This window comes from Euleptes europaea, chromosome 6, assembly GCF_029931775.1.
Source record: "Euleptes europaea isolate rEulEur1 chromosome 6, rEulEur1.hap1, whole genome shotgun sequence".
In the NCBI taxonomy this organism is placed as follows: domain Eukaryota; kingdom Metazoa; phylum Chordata; class Lepidosauria; order Squamata; family Sphaerodactylidae; genus Euleptes; species Euleptes europaea.
The window spans coordinates 99,027,933-99,044,750 of NC_079317.1; the positions used below are offsets into that span (position 1 = coordinate 99,027,933).

General features: G+C 41.6%; 1 protein-coding gene across 1 annotated transcript; it reads left to right on the plus strand.

The window, feature by feature from the left end:
• The first annotated feature begins 686 nt into the window (after positions 1-686).
• On the plus strand, positions 687-12,253 carry NLRP6 (NLR family pyrin domain containing 6). Its single transcript, XM_056851983.1, has 7 exons — positions 687-969; positions 4,175-5,825; positions 6,544-6,615; positions 8,187-8,357; positions 9,207-9,356; positions 10,209-10,382; positions 12,067-12,253. The coding sequence occupies exons 1-7, from the start codon at positions 687-689 to the stop codon at positions 12,251-12,253; spliced, it is 2,688 nt and encodes an 895-aa protein (XP_056707961.1).
• Positions 12,254-16,818: the final 4,565 nt, after the last annotated feature.

A 16,818-nucleotide genomic window follows, 5' to 3' on the forward strand; every position in this document is an offset into this window, starting at 1 on the left:
CAAGCTGTATCAATATCTCAGCAAAATCCTTACTGCTATTGTTACTGAACTATGAATCTCAGGTATCATGTTTGTTCATGGTAGAGGTCATGCTTCCACAACTGGCACATAAGGAGGAGGGAAGTGAACTTTTCCGTTCCTAATTTTGCCAAGCAGCATCCATTGGCCATAAATGACCACTGGAAATAATGTGTTTACTTACACGCTAAAGATAAGAATTCCATGATTGTAATAGTGGAAGCTATGGTCACAGAAAACCATTTCTGAGAATAGTGTATCTTCCGTGTTTCCCCGAAAATAAGACACTGTCTTATATTTATTTTTCCTCACGAAGACACACTATGGCTTATTTTCAGGGGATGTCTTATTTTTATTAAGTATGGTACTTAATAAAATAAAATAAAATTTAAAAAAATTAATAAAATAAATTTAGGACCGCCTCTGCTCAGCTGGGCTCCTCCCGGTCTTCACGCAGTCCCGTCGGGACCATGTCTTATTTTCGGGGTATGGCTTATATTGCGCAAATGCTTTGAAATGCTGCTACGGCTTATTTTATGGGTATGTCTTATTTTCGGGGAAACAGGGTTCTAAATGTACATTGTTTAATTAAGTGAATAACAGTGTGTGTGCATGTATGTATGTGTGTGCATTTTAGGTATTTCAATTTAATTCCTTGATGAGTAACAATGGGAAACAAAAACAGCCGAATCAGTGACTTGCTCTTACGTGCCCTTGATGACCTTTCTCAGGAAGACTTCAAAAGGTTTAAAGACAAACTCTCCTATTCGAACTTTAACAGAAATGGCTTTATTCCCAAAAGTCAACTAGAGAATGCCGACAGGGTGGATACGAAGAATTTCCTGATCAAGTGCTGTGGTGGGGATGATGCCATAGACACAACCATACAAATCCTCGCAGAGATTAATCAAAAAGGATCGGCTGCTAAACTCAGAGAGGAAAGCGAGAAAGGTAAGGAACCCTGGAATGTCTTCCCGTGCCACTAAACTTGTTAAAGGGCTTCACAACCAGCATAGCTTGTAAACACCAATTCTATCCAGTGTGAATGATCACTGCATTGATCTTTTATATTTTGAGTTTTGCATGGAAATATCACAATCTGCATTTCACAATTTCCCCCTTTGCCACAGAGTCTCCTGCTTCAATAAATCTGTTTATTAAGATCCTTAAGGCCAAAGCCCTTGCCCAAATAACTTATGGAGCACCATTGAGTGTTACTGGTAACACATCCAGCTTGGAGAAGATTCAATCCAAGTTCCTACGGAAAATCTTTCAGGCACTGAATAATATCTCGAATGCTGCACTAAGAATTGGATCTGGGGTGATTAATGTTCAGTCCAGGCTCTGGGTTGTCACATTTATGTTGTGGTTAAAATTGCTCTTTCAAAAAAAGGGACTAATAACTCTGATACTAACAGACTCATATGTAGCGTCCTGGCAAATAGCACTTAAGAAAAAGCTGGGATATTATGGCCTTTTGTGTCAGTTTCTTTCATTGACGGGCAATAAGAAAGCAAAGGTGCACCTTAAAACTAGAGTGCTAAAAGTAGAAAGACATGATCTACATAAAATCCCAGATTCCCTTTTCAGAAAGAACCTGCTTAACAGGAATGTTATAATGCCATATTTGTCTGGCGTCACAAAACCTAAGTATCGCAGATCCTTTATGCTTCTCCAATACAATGCCCTGCCTTCTACGTTCTTAGATGGGAAATATAACAAACTTCCACTGAAAGCCTGCAAATGTATTTGTAAACAAGATGCACTCGGAACACGTGTTATTCGAATGCAAACTGTATGATCATAGACGCACAAGAACATTGATCCCATTACTTGTAGATTGTCCTAGAGCTTTGAGGAAACAACATCTTAATCTTTTATTATCAGATACAATAGATAATTTAATCAATAGAGTTGCCAGATTTGTTTGACTAGCAATTAAAATAAGGCAGAGCTGGATGAAATCTACGCAATAGCTAAGGAAGCATGGGACCTTTACTGCCCAGAACCTTTCAGCCTAGTTTTATATTCATTTTACGAATATATATGACTGGATTATTTTTGTAATGTTTGTGTCATTTTAAGTATTGTAATTTTAGCCATATTTTGTCTACGTGCTCTACTGTTCACTAAGCAATTTTGTAATCCTGTTTTATTTGATGGTCTATGACCGTAAATAAATATTATTATTATTGTTAGGCCATTTATGCATGGCTGTTTCCTCGTGGTCACCACGCCGACTACTTTGGGGCTTTGCTTTGAATTTGCATGCATTTTCCAACAATCAGAGGTTGCCTCACTCTCCCTGTGCGTTTTTGCAAGTTTTCTCTGCGTTTTCCCTGGATACTGGCTAAATACAAATCCAGAAAACTTGGGAAAACATTCAGAAATGCGCAGGGAGAGTGAATCATTAAAGTGCCACAACACTTTCTCCTCCTTTTTGGAACACCTGTGTACCCTTTAGGTTTGCCAGGTCCCTCTTTACCACCCACGGGAAGTTTAGGCAGGTGGGGCTGGGGGCGGAGATCAACGTCATCTACATGATGATGTATATCCGGCACCAACTGGATAAAAAAGCAGCCCCAGACGACCACCCCAACACGTGAACAAGGAAGGCAAAACAAGCTGGAAAGCTGCATCCCCCCTCCTGCCTTGCGCGAAACAGCCGCTGATCATGTTTTTTTCCAATCAGCTGTTTCGCACAAAGCAGGAAGATGGGGCAGTTTTCCAGCCTGTTTTGCCTTCCTTGCTCACACGTAGGGGTTGGTCGTCTGGGGCTGCTTTTTTATCCGCAGCCCCAGTTGGGCTCCTGAGGATGACTCCCCCTCCCTTTCCCTGCCTACTTCCGCCCGCCCACAGCTGAGAGTGGGCGGGCAAGAGGACCAATGGCCGGTAGATTACCCGCCATAAGCGGGCACTTGGGAACCCAAGTACCCTTCCCTCCATGCACCTCCCTCTGGAACAAAAAGGGACAGACTACCAGTCTAATGCTAAACAAACCCTTTGACTTCAGTGGACTTAGAAGGTGCAACTCTGTTTAGGATTCCACTGAAAATGCGCAAACAGCAATGAATAAGCAGTACTCAGTGTAGATTGTCTAGTCAACTCGCACCCGCAATACAAATGTTACAGATACACTGAATAAGCATACACAAACCTTGGAAAAAGTGCTTCAGCTGCTACTTTGGTTTAATATAAGGCGCTAGTGCATCTTTCAGCCACCAGATTGTTCTCTGTGCCAAATATACTTTCCCCCACTGAAGTAGACTACATTGGAATTCTAATGATATTTCAATTCTCCTTTCAGAGTTGGAGTCCAGTCAGAAAAAAACATCGAACGGTACAGAAAATCTATATTGTGTCATTCTGTTTATCAAACTAGTGGAGGAAGGTTGGGTTTAACACCTTAACAAATCTCGTTTGAAACCTTTATAGGGAACTGCTGATTTTTTGTGTTTAGCATCTGGATGTTTGTGACTACTTAGACATGGGAGATAACAGAACAGAACTTTGCCCTGCTGTTCTCTAGGCTCCACTTCAAGTTCCCACTCCAACTCAAGCTCTTAGCTCCAGATCCTGCCTGCAGGGACTTTAGGCTGGAGAACATGCACTCCACAGCTGGATCCAAGGATGACTGCCCACAACAGTGACAGAATCTCAGCCCGAGACTGCCAAGCACTACCAGGACACACTTACTTACTAGGAGGGAAGGGAACAGAGCCATCTAGAGCAGCATGTTCAGACCCCTTGAGTATTTTAGCTGTTCCTAGGGCAGCCAATGCATGCCTGTAAAGACACAAGGATAGAACTCTTTAACCCCTTTCAAACAGAGGCTTTGGCAGAGCCCTTCTCTTATTTTTTATACATTTTGATAACTTATTCTGAGACACAAGCAAAGGGCTCTGAGAAAGTCGCTGATGTGCCTAACAAGTAGGAAGTGTGGATTGGTGGCTCTGCTTAGAGGCCTGTTGAGAAACCAGTTGCTTCTCCCTATTAAAGACCCTTGTTGTGGGAGAACATGGCCACTGAAGAGCTCCACTGGCTTTCAGTGAGGCCCAACAAGGATCCAAAGATGGTTCCCAGGAAATTATTAATGAATCATATTTCTTGCATTGCTTTCTGTATCTTTTTCCAATGCCTTCTTTCCATCTATTAGATTATAGGATGAAGTACAGAGAATATGTATGGGAAGAATATCAAGTAATACAAGACAAAAATGCACTCCTTGGTGAGTGCGTGAACCTTAGCAGAAGATACACCCAACTTTTGATTATTCAGAAACATCGTTTGTTAGAAGAGAGAGAACATGAAATTATGTCCACAGGAAAGAAACATGCCAATATAATGGCTAAGCAACCCAGCCCCTGTTGGATTGGGGCTTTATTTGATCCGGATGATAGCCAAGAAAACCCAAGAACTGTAGTGCTCCAGGGACCTGCTGGGATTGGGAAAACAATGACAGCGAGAAAGATTATGTTAGACTGGGCAGTTGGAAAACTCTACCAAGGCAAATTTGATTATGCTTTCTACATCAACTGCAGAGAAATGAACCTGGTTACCAAGCAGCAGAGTCTGACTGATTTAATCTTTCGTAACTGCCCTGAGAGAAATGCTCCAATTAAAGATATTTTTGCAAACCCAGAGAAGCTTCTCTTCATAATTGATGGTCTTGATGAACTGAAGTTTCATTTAGAACCAAAAGGAGAATATTTAAGCTTTGATCCTAGTCAGAAGAAACCTGTAGAAATTCTACTTAACAGTTTAGTTAGGAAAAGTATTCTTCCCAAATCCTATTTAATAATCACTACAAGGCCAGTTGGTTTGGAGCAACTGCAGGAATATCTGAAATATCCCCGTTATGTAGAAATCCTGGGATTTTCAGAGAAGGACAGAGAAGAGTATTTCCACAAGTTCTTTGGACATAAGCGGCAAGCCGAGCAAGCATTCGGGTTTGTGAAAGCAAATGAAATGCTCTTCACAATGTGCTTTGTTCCCATTGTGTGTTGGATCATCTGTACTGTGATGAAGCAACAGCTAAACAGAGGTGAAGATCTTGCACGTACTTCAAAAACAACCACCTCGGTATACATGTTCTATTTAACTAGTTTACTCAGAGATCACAGCACTGTGTCAGAAAGTGGCACAATTCTCCGTCAGTTGTGTCTCTTAGCCAGAGAAGGTGTCTTGGCGAGAAGAATACTCTTTGAGGAAGATGATCTTCAAAAATATGGCTTAACTCAGACTGATATCCAGTCACTTTTCCTTCACAAGAACCTTTTCCAGAAAGACATTGATTGCCAGTCTGCCTATAGCTTCATCCATTTAACTTTCCAAGAGTTTTTTGCAGCCTTGTCCTACATGCTAGAAGAAAGGTTGGAAACTACTGAAGAAACAGTGTCTCATCATGAAGATGTGAGAAAGTTGCTGAAGGATTTTGGAGAGGGTGGGAAGGAGTACTTAATGCTGACGGTGCGCTTTCTCTTTGGTCTCTTAAATGAAGAAAGAAAGAAAAGCATAGAGAAAATTTTAGGCTGTAAAATTTGGTCAACTGCAAAACAAGAGCTTCTGGAATGGGTTGAAGCTGAGATTGCATCAAAGAACTTTCAAAAGCACCTTGAGATATTCTGCTGCTTGTATGAGATTCAGGAAGAAGAATTTGTGGAAAGAGCAATGGATCACTTCCAAGAGATTAAGCTGTATGACAGGTACCTAGTGAACACATTCAACTCTCTGGTTATTTCGTTCTGCCTGAGACACTGTCGAAAAGAGCAAACGCTCCATCTTGGATACCTGCTCTTTCTATCCAGGTATGTGATGGTGGCTTGGATATTTTCTATACTTGATTTACAAGTATATCCATGGAATTGCTAATGTTCTGCCCCTTTACAGTAGTGCTAGATTTTATAACAATGATTATGATTGTTTTTCATTATAAAACCTCAAATGAATTGTAATGCTTCAAAGCCATCCAAAGTATTCATGATGGAACCCCAATTCTATGTTCAGAACAAATTGTACAAAGTACAAGTTTTGGTCATTTTAAAATAAGCTTGATTCTTGTAATATATTGTGATTGCACTATTTGGATTTGATCATTCTGAAAAAAAATCAGAGTTAAGAAAGCACTAGGGTGGTAAAGGGAAGCAAACTTGGGAAAAACAGTAACTAAGAACTAGAGAAAGAGACAAAGGTACGGAGATATGCTCTACCCTTCATGAGATACTGTCCATACATTTTCATGTGTTCTTAGCTATCATGACAGATTGCACATTGTTTTAAAAAAACTGAGTTGATTCCAGACAACCCAACGTATTATATATCAGTATTAATTTTGGGCTAAAAATTAGTCTTGAAGCACACTTGCCTCCTGGGAGAATATCTCCATGTGATTGTTAGCACTGCAGATTTGCCTAAGACAATTCTATAATAGTGCAGAATACAGTATTGCCTAATGTAAAAATGATCCATGTATCCCATTATTTCCAATTCACTGTCTTATTTTTGATCTAGTTTATATTTTAATAGAAAGGTGGATGAAAATATACCTCTGGTCCTTGAAGGACTGAAGGACCCAAGGTGTAATATAAAAGAACTCCGGTACGTAATTGCTAGTTTGGCTTCTTTTGTTGCACTTTTGATCTCTCATGCTGTGTGGCTGCCTTAGTTCAACTGGCAGTGGCCTACGTTATCTGGGCACAGGGTATCTGAAGAACAGCCTACTCCCACATTAACATGCTTTGTAGAGACTCTTCTTTGGATGCTCCCACCTCCCAAAGTGAAGCAGGTAATAATCAGATTTAGGACCAAATGGTGCCATGGTTGTGGAGCATTCTCTCCTTGGACAGAGTGAGAAAAGAAAAAAGAGGGCTACACCTAGCAACATGCCGGCAAATCAAAGGCAGAAAGCTAATTGCCTGGCTTTCATTTATCAGCTTGTCAAATGAAAACTTGACTGTTTCAGTTCTTTAGTTCTCATGCATCTGCTACTCTGGTTTTCAGGTCACCATTTGGGTGCCATTTAATCTATTTTAAGCGATGCTGGGGATTGAACCGGGAACCTTTTCCATGCCAAACAGATACTCTTCCGCTGACCCACTAGCCTGTTCCCAATGATAAAACAGGCTAGCAGAATAAGGAAGAGACTGAAGTTGTCCCAGGGCCCAATTTCAGAGGGAAACTAATGATTTGTATTTTCTAAGAGGAGTTCACATTTAGACTGAGAATTCTGATGTTGAGGGAAGGCCAAAATTCACCTCAAGAATTCAAGCTTGGCTGTTAGTTGTTTCGGTGTACCCAAGATTTCACATCTTAACTGTGTGCTACTCGGTGTTACTTGTAAATAGTTTTAAGTCTCATTATTGAACCCTCCTTATTTCTCCTATCCCTGATAGGAATAAAAGTTATTTTTGTTATCCTGTTTCCCTGGTGTCTTATACGTAAGAATTGCGTGTAGAATGCCACTTGGGTTCAGTCTGTCAGTAGAAGGTGAGGGTAGAGACCCCTGTGGTTGAACTACACAGCACACTGCCTCTTCTTAAACAGTCTTTGAAACACCAACTTTCACTGTGTATCACCAGTTATATAGGGGACCTGAACATTGGATTTGGGTGACCTAGATTGGACCTCTGTTGAACCATAAAGGCCATTAGGATGTGAGAGAGTAGGTGGCATAGCAAGATTTTTAAAAATGGGGAAAAAAACAGCATACAAATGAACTAGAGAAGTAGGACTTTAAATTAATGTGACAGAAACATCATATGATATCAAATTTTTGCAAAGAAGGACACATAGACACACGAAGCTGCCTTACTGAATCAGACCATTGATCTATCAAGTTCAGTATTGCCTATTCTGACTGGCCGTGGCTCTCTAGGCTCTCTGGAAGGGGTCTCTTGTATCATCTACTACTTGATTACTTAACTGGAGATACCAGGAATTGAATCTGAGACCTTCTGCATGCAAAGCTAATGTTTTACCCCTATAAATCAGAGCCTGTCCTCTGAGACTGTGGCTAGTAGAACTCCCTACCTGTATTTTATTTATTTAGATAATTTATATGCCACTTTTGCAGAGACCTGTATGAGGAGGCTCACAAATAAAACAATGCAATAAAAGAACTCAGCCATTTAAAACAACCAGAGCATAAAAACATGGTTTGTCTCTTTCAGGTTCAAGAGATGTAATCTCAGAGATACATCCTTTGAGATTCTTGCCTCTGTTCTTACTATAAATCAGCACCTCAGAGAATTCAGTTTACAGTACAGTGATCTAGGAGAAGATGGAGTGACAAAACTCTGCCAAACACTCATCCAGCCCACCTGCAGATTACAGATACTTCGGTGAGTGTTTATTGATTGGCCAAGGTGATGCCATTCCAGATGACTTCACTATAGTAAGTAAGGCTGCTCCTGGCTAGGACATGTACAAATACATAATGGCTTGGATCCAGAGGTGCACGAGATCTCATGCAACACTTATCTATTATAGCACCCCGAAACTGGTTGCACAATGCCTTACGCAAGCAGAAATGCAAGTGGGGATACAAAATGTTTGACTTCACGCAAACAGCTCCTGTGGTCTTCCTTCCATTTCTGCTTGTGCAAGAGCTCTAGCACAAGTAGCAATTTTGCACTGGATCCAACCCACTGGGCAGAATTCTGCACTCACATTATGAGTTTCAAACTGCCAGCATGTGCTGCATCGGTGGAAAGGCAAAATTCAATGTTTAGAAATATTTATAAAAGGATTTATCTTTTTTGTCTTAGAACACTAGCACCTGAGGATCTCCGTCCTGCAGAACAAAACTGCATGGAAGCTGCTCCTCCCTAGAGCTATCCCATGCATGTATGTGAATAAACGCAACCATCAGATTGGGGTAGATTGCACGGGTCTTTCCTATCTAATTTCTAATACGTCCTCAAAGAGTAGATGGTGATCAAGTGAGCAAGACCCATACAACCATTCAGTGGTAGTGTGTCTCTTTCTCTCACACACATACACACAAAATAGTACCAAGGGGATGCAGCTTCTAGGAATATATCTTTGTACAGAAATAATCCAAAGGGAATAATTGGAATCAAGCTCAGGCCAGCAAGAAGTACCTCTTTATGCAACACAATTGAATTTGTTACATTTAAATTTTTCATTTTTCTCAAACATCCTTCCAGATTGCATTGTTGTAACCTCAGATCTAAATCATGTGAGAAGCTGGCCTCTATTATTCCTCTAAACCAGCACCTGAGAGAGCTCCATTTGGACCATAATGATATAGGAGACGTTGGGGTGGCAAAGCTCTGCCAAATGCTGATGCATCCCGAGTGCAAATTGCAGGTACTTAGGTGAGTGACCAATAATTCACGTGATTGATTTCATTTTTATTTTACAAAATTTATATCCCTCCTTTCTGCCCATACATGGGCCACCATGGCAGCTAACAAATTAAAACATATGTAATGAAATCACATTTTAAATAATTCCCTCATCTTCCCTTTAGGTATTTTTCCTGTGTATGTTAGACCTTTTAAATGGAAGATTATAAACACCTGAAAACATAGCAGACACTTTGTAAATGATAGACAGGAGTCCAACCAGATAGACAGGAGAGCCAGAGTGGTGTAGTGGTTAAGAGCAGTAGTTTGGAGCGGTGGAGTCTGATCTGGAGAACCAGGTTTGATTCCCCACTCCTCCACATGAGCACAGGAGATTAATCTGGTGAACTGGATTTGTTTCCCCACTCCTACAGCTGGGTGACCTTGGGCAAGTCACACTCTCTCGGGCCCACCCACCTCACAGGGTCAGGACAACCAGGCCTAAAACCAGATTAGAAAAGATCTAAACAATTGGCTCCAACCAAGAAAGCTTGAAGTTGTCTAGCCACCACTGTTCAATCACCTTGCTCAACAGTTTTGTAAAATGGCCATGGGCAGCATTGCCATCATTTGTCATAGATGTCTGGCCATATGAAATTCCCTTGCTACTTCCCGCCCACCCCCCATGAAATATACATATTAAAATGAATTTCTAAGCATTTTCGTAATTTGCAATGATCATATCAGTGACTCTACTGCCGGATCAGGAGTTAGATTCTCATTCAATATCTTTTTGCTGAACTTGATTGTTGTTACTCCATCGTCTTTTGTAAAGGATTTCACAGCAAAATTAGCCAATTCTTTCTTATCCCTTTTTAATAGCTTGGACAGCTGTGGTATCTCTGCTGTTTGTTGTGCGGATCTTGCTTCTGTCCTCTGTACCAACCAAACCTTGGCAGAGCTGTCCTTAGGCCAGAATGACAGGATAGGAGCAGCTGGTGTGCAGCTCTTATGTGAAGGCCTGCTACACCCAAACTGTAAGGTAGCAGCACTCAGGTAATTGCCATATTTAAAGTATTCAACATTGTGATAGGGATACTTGATTTTGGAAATGCAATTGAGTGATGGTGTAAGAATCCTTTGTCCAAGCTGTTCATAAGTACCTTAGGCTGAATGATTGACTATATATTCACACTGATATGACTCAGGAGGCCAATCACACTTACTGCTCCCCCCCCATCACAGTAAGAAGCCATCTCACTGTAGGCATTGTTACATAAAATGGCAGGGGAGAGATCATAGATATGCAGTACAATCCTGTGTCACAAATTTTAAATGCCAGCCGAGCATAAAATACATGGTTGCTCCGGCAGCTTATCTAACTAAAATAGAATCTATCAACAGTAGAAGAGCATTTACTCTGGAACTTCCTTCTGCTGTGTTGGTAGGGAGATTTAAAAAGATTCCATACTCAGAAAGATTATGTTCATGCTCGTTGGAGGAGGTGGAAACAATCGAGCATATTATTCTGAGAAGTCCACATCACAAGTAGGCCAGATTAAAATATCTTCAGCCTGTGCTTGATGGCTTTCTGGGAGAATCTGATGAAATTAAATTGGAAAACATATTGTCCGATAAAAATCACTGGGCATCCAGACAAGCTGCTAAATTTTGCCTTGGGATATGTAAGACTCAGGGAATGATAGTAAAGCTGTTGTAAAGCTGTAGACTTTTATTCTTCCGTTGTATTGAATCATTGTTTAAAATCTGGAACTTTTGTTAAATCTTGTGATAACTTTTGTTATACTGGTCAAAGACCGCAATAAATTTTATGATATGAATCCTGTGGATATTTCTCTTTTCTATATGATATTTAAGGGAATTTATAGCTTTACGCTTCCTTAGAGCCTGGGAAAAAATAAAGCTAAAGTGCTAAAGACTAGCATTCTAGAAGTTTTCATTGAAGGATTTAAACAGTATAAATGACAAATTAAACCAAAACAACAAAAATGACAAAGAAAGGAGCTATTGAGTTCATAGGTGTTTACTTTTAAGTAAATCAAAGATACAGAAGCACAAAGCCAGGGTCTTGCTACACTCTTTAGGAAAGTATGCCATTGGTGACTTTCATCTCTGAAAGAGATGGATGTCACCTAATGAAAAAAATAACTGTCCTTTGAGGAAAACCAAGATCGTTCCAATATTCAGACCCAAAACATTTAACAATATTCCACACTGAAAGAGCCTCACTTTCTTGTGTAACGGTTCTGAAAACTACGGGGATCATGGGGAGCTGTGAAAGTTTAAGCCAGCAATGAACTAAATGAGGGATAAGACTCTGACCTGGAGGGGGAGCTTGCTGGGTGGGGGCTAAATTCCCCTTGACAGCCCAGCGCTGCAGTTTTTCTTGTTCTTGTATCTACTGCTGTGTCCATGGATGCCTTCAATCAGAACTCCCTTTCAATGCAGATCTGATGTCCTTCTGTCAGTACCCTTCAGAAGGGCTGCTGCTGGTTCTCTTGCTGAAGAATACCTCCAGGTTTTTTTTTTAAGTGATGGGCAAAGGAGAAAGCTATTGTAATGTGTTTATTATAATCATGCTGTTTTTACTTTGCTGTGACTCAGAGACCTGAGGGACTGCTTTTTAGAGATGGATGCAGTAGTAATCACTAAGTGTGTTGGCTTTCATTTCGCTGAGCATTAGACAAGAGTAATAGTTTGCTATGAACTCCTTTCCTAGGTTGGATTCATGTGAACTAACAGAAGCATGCTGGGAATATCTTTGTGCAGCTCTCAGGATGAACCAGTCTCTGCAAGAGCTTGACTTATACAACAACGAAGACCTCAAGAGGTACTTGGAAGCTGAAAAACGCAGCAGGATAAAAGAAGCGAAGCAGCAGAACCACAGAATTAAAATACGCTTATAGATCTGATTGAAGAAGTCTGTAGCTGCTGAAATGGTTGTGCTTGTATACACGGTTTTTATTTGGATCTGGGCTGGAAAGATGAACATTCGCATCTATTCAGCATCCTATGAAGAAAAAACCTTTAGCGATGCTGGTGATAACTATTCTCCTTTCCTGTTTGTACTCTGTGATGACCTCCCTCTGTAGCCGTTTGTGGCAAGCATGCGGAAAAGAATGCCAAGTGATTGCTTGGTACTATGTCAAAGAAATTTTACATTGGTTTTTCTGGAATTGTTCCAAGTGCATCCATCTAAACTATACCACTAGATGAAGATTCAGCAGGAGATGCGGAAACAGATGCAGCCTTACCCCACCCCCCAAAAAAAAATTCCTTTCCTTTTATTTTAGGCTCATCTGACCAAAGGTCTTGAGCACAACGTGCATAGGATAAAATAGTTTTAACATTATAGGTTATTAAAATGTACAACAGAAGTGACTTTAAATTCTTAAAATACTTAAAAACATGTAAAATTAAAATCACAATAACCAAAAATTGAGCATCACCCAACAGAAATGGGACCACCCAAGAATCAACAGGAAGATGATTACCTTGATAAAATGGGTGCAATCCAGGTAGCCCTGGGTGTAGCCCATAGATCACAAAATAACAGGTGATCTATTGTCTCAATTGCTCCTGATGCACAGACACATAGCCTATCTGAAATGGGATTTTATCAAACCGACCGCTCAATTCAGCTGTTGGACGGGCATTCAGTCTGGCGAGCATAAAAACTCGCCTATGGCTGGGAGCTGTGAGGAATTTTAAATATGAAGGGTGGTAGGTGGAGAAGTTCATAGAGAAGCAGTGGGGCACTTGCCTTGCCCTACTGTACTCACTCGGTCAAGGTCTGCCACCCTTGTGCTAAGTAACTTCATCGCTTCCTGAACACACATGTAACCACTTGTATGGAAGTACCATGCCTTTACTCAGGCTTGTTTTGGCTTTAAGATTGTAAGTGCTTTCACAGTGAAGGCCTTCTAGTGGAATCTATGCAAGCTCTAATAATCTCGCAGCTGCAAGGCTAATTAAGGGTGTGACCTTGATTGGCAGGGGAGGTTGTAAGGCATTAGCTTCGCCCTGGCTGGGGAGCTTTCGCCCCCTCTTGATGGCAGTTTTGAAGGTTTTCCTTTGCTTGTTGTAAATAGAGCATTTGGATTTTTGTTTAATTTTTAAAAAATAAACCTTGATATTTTGTAAAGCTGTGCTTATGGGTGAGTACAATTTATCCCAGAAACAAACCAGAGGCTGGGGAGGAAAGGGAAGCTCTCTATCTTATTAAATGAACTGCACCTTGCTCGCCTGGAATCTGATGGGGCTGTGGTCAGCATTCAAGGCCAGGGCATGAGGTTGCGGGTTCATACACCACTCAGCTATTACATTCTTTACACACACTCATTGATTAAACTACCCAAGTATGTGTAAGCAAACGGGTTGCCAATCTCCCGGACTGGTCATGGCAACCCCAACAGATGTGTGACGCCACCTCTCCAGACATAACGACCAGCCCGAATCGCCACTGAAAGGGCTCCTATGCCGTCCCGCGAAACCAGCAGCCAAGGAACCACGGCCAGGACAACCCCTCCTGTAAACCAGAGGGAATCCATTTTCCTGTGAGCCCGTTCCAGCAGAAGCCATCTCACAGGGAATTGCCAAGCACGTAGTTGTAGCCAATACACGCCCCCCCTCTCCCTGCATCATTTGCATGATTGATGGCCCACTGGAAAACATCGAGATAGCAGTAACGGAGGATCGCTCCCCCAGCTATGCAAAACCACGCATCCCGGACCCAGCTGTATGCGTCTTTGTTCCAGCTCATTAATCCCATCTATGAATGACTCCCGGTCCTCCTGGAATTACACAAATCAGTAGGAGTAGAATAGTGTCTCAATTGCCCTATTACCCCACCCTGGCAGCCAACCATTAGTCTTTTTGTCACCTTTTGTTTCACATGGGAACCACAAAGGGGTAAGCTAATCACCCCAGCCTCAGGAAAAAGGTATAACGGGTCTCCTCTAGTCCATACCTTACCTTAGGTCTTCCCCTTGCATACTTGATGTTACTCTGTCGGTCTGGGTAGCAATGCCAGACCACCCAGCTCTCCAGCCTGGCTGGTTAAGCCACGGGAATCCCTACCCCTTCCCCCTCCTTTAACCACATGGAACCTCGGAAATCCACTTTTGGACCAGGTGCAGTATGACCCGTCTTCAGAGGGTCTGCCACATTGGCAAATGTCTCTAACACCTTTGATTCCTAGACTGTGTGCTGTGTATGTGTAATTTTGTATGCGTGTGTGAACATATAATTTGAGTAAAATTCTTTTAAACCTAATTCCATTGCTTCTGCCTCATTTTCTGCTCATGGTACGGACTCTGGTATACAAAGGTTGCATCCCTGCTTAAGTTATGTCCGGTGCCGGTTATTGAATGCTAATTCCCCCATATAATAATTCTTAACCGAGCATTTTGGCTAACAATGAACATACAAGCATGATCACACATTTACAAGTAACACAAAAAAAGGTATGAGTTATATGACAGAAGCGATGAGGCTTGTCTGGAGGTGTAATACTGCAGAATATCTTCATCTAAAATTGATGGGAAATTTAAGGTCTGCCCTTCCCCACCATTCAGTTTGTGTGTGTGTTATGTGTGTGTTAACTGCCATCAAGTTGCTTCTGACTCATGGCAACCCTATGAATGAAAGTCCTCCAAAATGTCCTATCTTTGACAGCCTTGCTCAGATCTTGCAAATTGAAGGCTGTGGCTTCCTTTATTGAGTCATTCATCTCTTGTTAGGTCTTCCTCTTTTCCTGCTGCCCTCAACTTTTCCTAGCATGACTGTCTTTTCCAGTGACTCTTGTCGTCTCATGGCATGACCAAAATATGATAGCCGCAGTTTAGTCATTTTAGCTTCTAGGGTCAGTTCAGGCTTGATTTGATCTAGAACCCACTGGTTTCTTTTTTGGCAGTCCACGGAATCCGTAACCCTCTCCTCCAACACCACATTTCAAAGGAATCTATTTTCTTCCTATCTGTCAGGCCAGACTCTGCTGCTTGGCCTGACTTTACAGCAGGCCTGTCTGACAAGGACCCAATCATGTGTCCTTTGGTTCTCAGGCTCGTGTAGTTTATCTCTCTGCCTACTGGCCATCCTATTTACAACTCACAGCTGCACTCTTGTTATGCCTTATTATACATTGTTATGACTTTCTACCCTGGGAACGCTTATCATAGTTTCTACTGGACTGTGTGACACCAGGCAATGTATTTTAACCTTGTGTTGTAATCCAATTCTCCATTAGTTGCCTTCTTCTGCTAAGTTGGCAGTCAACTACTGACTTTGTCCTATCTTGAACCCTGAATAAAGCCTAACCTGTTTCAGAGCCTTGCCTGAGCGAGTTTTGCTTGAAGGGACCCGGGGGACAAAACTCTGAGTCTGACACTATCAGCTTTCTTCACTGTCCAGCTTTCACACCCATAAATAGTAATAGGGAATACGATGGCATGAATTAATCTAGTCTTGGTGACCAGTGACACATCCTTACACTTCAGAATCTTTTCTAGCTCCTTCATGGCTGCCCTTCCCAGTCTCAATCTCCTTCTAATTGTTCTTGGCTGCAGTCTCCCTTTTGGTTGATGGTGGAGCCAAGGAATAGAAAGTCTTGAACCATTTCAGTTTGTACGTAGTATTAAATAATATACAAAGCCTTTGTACAGAAGGCAGAAGAACATACTACATTGGTGAAATAATCAACTTGTGATTCTGTGGAGACATTGGCTCCTTAAGGAAATGATATGGAGCATCAGCAATCTGTATTAGCCATACGATCGTAGGCAAAGTTATACACTAAGCCCATTGAAAACAGGCTCAGGTGCGCCTAATTCTGCGCTGTATTGTACTCCAAGGGTTGAAACATCAATGTAGTAGCAGACCATTAAGATATATATATAACCAGTCGATTGTACCAAATATCACTGCATTAAGCAATAAAGCTGATGGCCCTGTGCCTATCCTAAAGCAGCAAAAGCTGGCCACCCAGAGACCCACCAGACCAATACCCACCAATACAAGCCTGGATGTGTAAAATATGATCGTCATCATTACACCCTGCCCAAAACCTACCTAATAAGAACCAAATACACTCCAGTAAGCACAGAAAGTTGAGCACAGCTGGGGGGGGGGGGGAGAAAGCGGCAAGATCAGCCTACTCAAAAGCCAGAGCTTAGCAGGAGGACGTTTCGGCAGATGGGTGGAATCCCCAAATGACTGGCCCCTTCCTGTGATTCCCCACAGTCCCCCCAGCTCACAGGGTCATAAAGCATTCATCTTTTCAACAGACATTTCAAGCATAAGATCTTTACCATTAGGAGCCAGGTACAGCAGGTTCCTGGACAAACAGCACATGAATATAAATAAAGAGACAGTATATTAAGTGCCGCAGCAGGGCAGAACTCTTTATTGACATCAAACTAAAGTTACAAAAAGTTAATACATTTAAAAGTGATAAAATACAACAGCGAATCTC

Bases quoted from the DNA above. Each gene is read 5' to 3' on its own strand.
- NLRP6 (XM_056851983.1), top strand. From the start codon at position 687: ATGGGAAACAAAAACAGCCGAATCAGTGACTTGCTCTTACGTGCCCTT. The intron at 970-4,174 runs GTAAGGAACCCT...TCCATCTATTAG, and splicing joins CAGAGAGGAAAGCGAGAAAG to ATTATAGGATGAAGTACAGA. The intron at 10,383-12,066 runs GTAATTGCCATA...CTCCTTTCCTAG, and splicing joins TGTAAGGTAGCAGCACTCAG to GTTGGATTCATGTGAACTAA.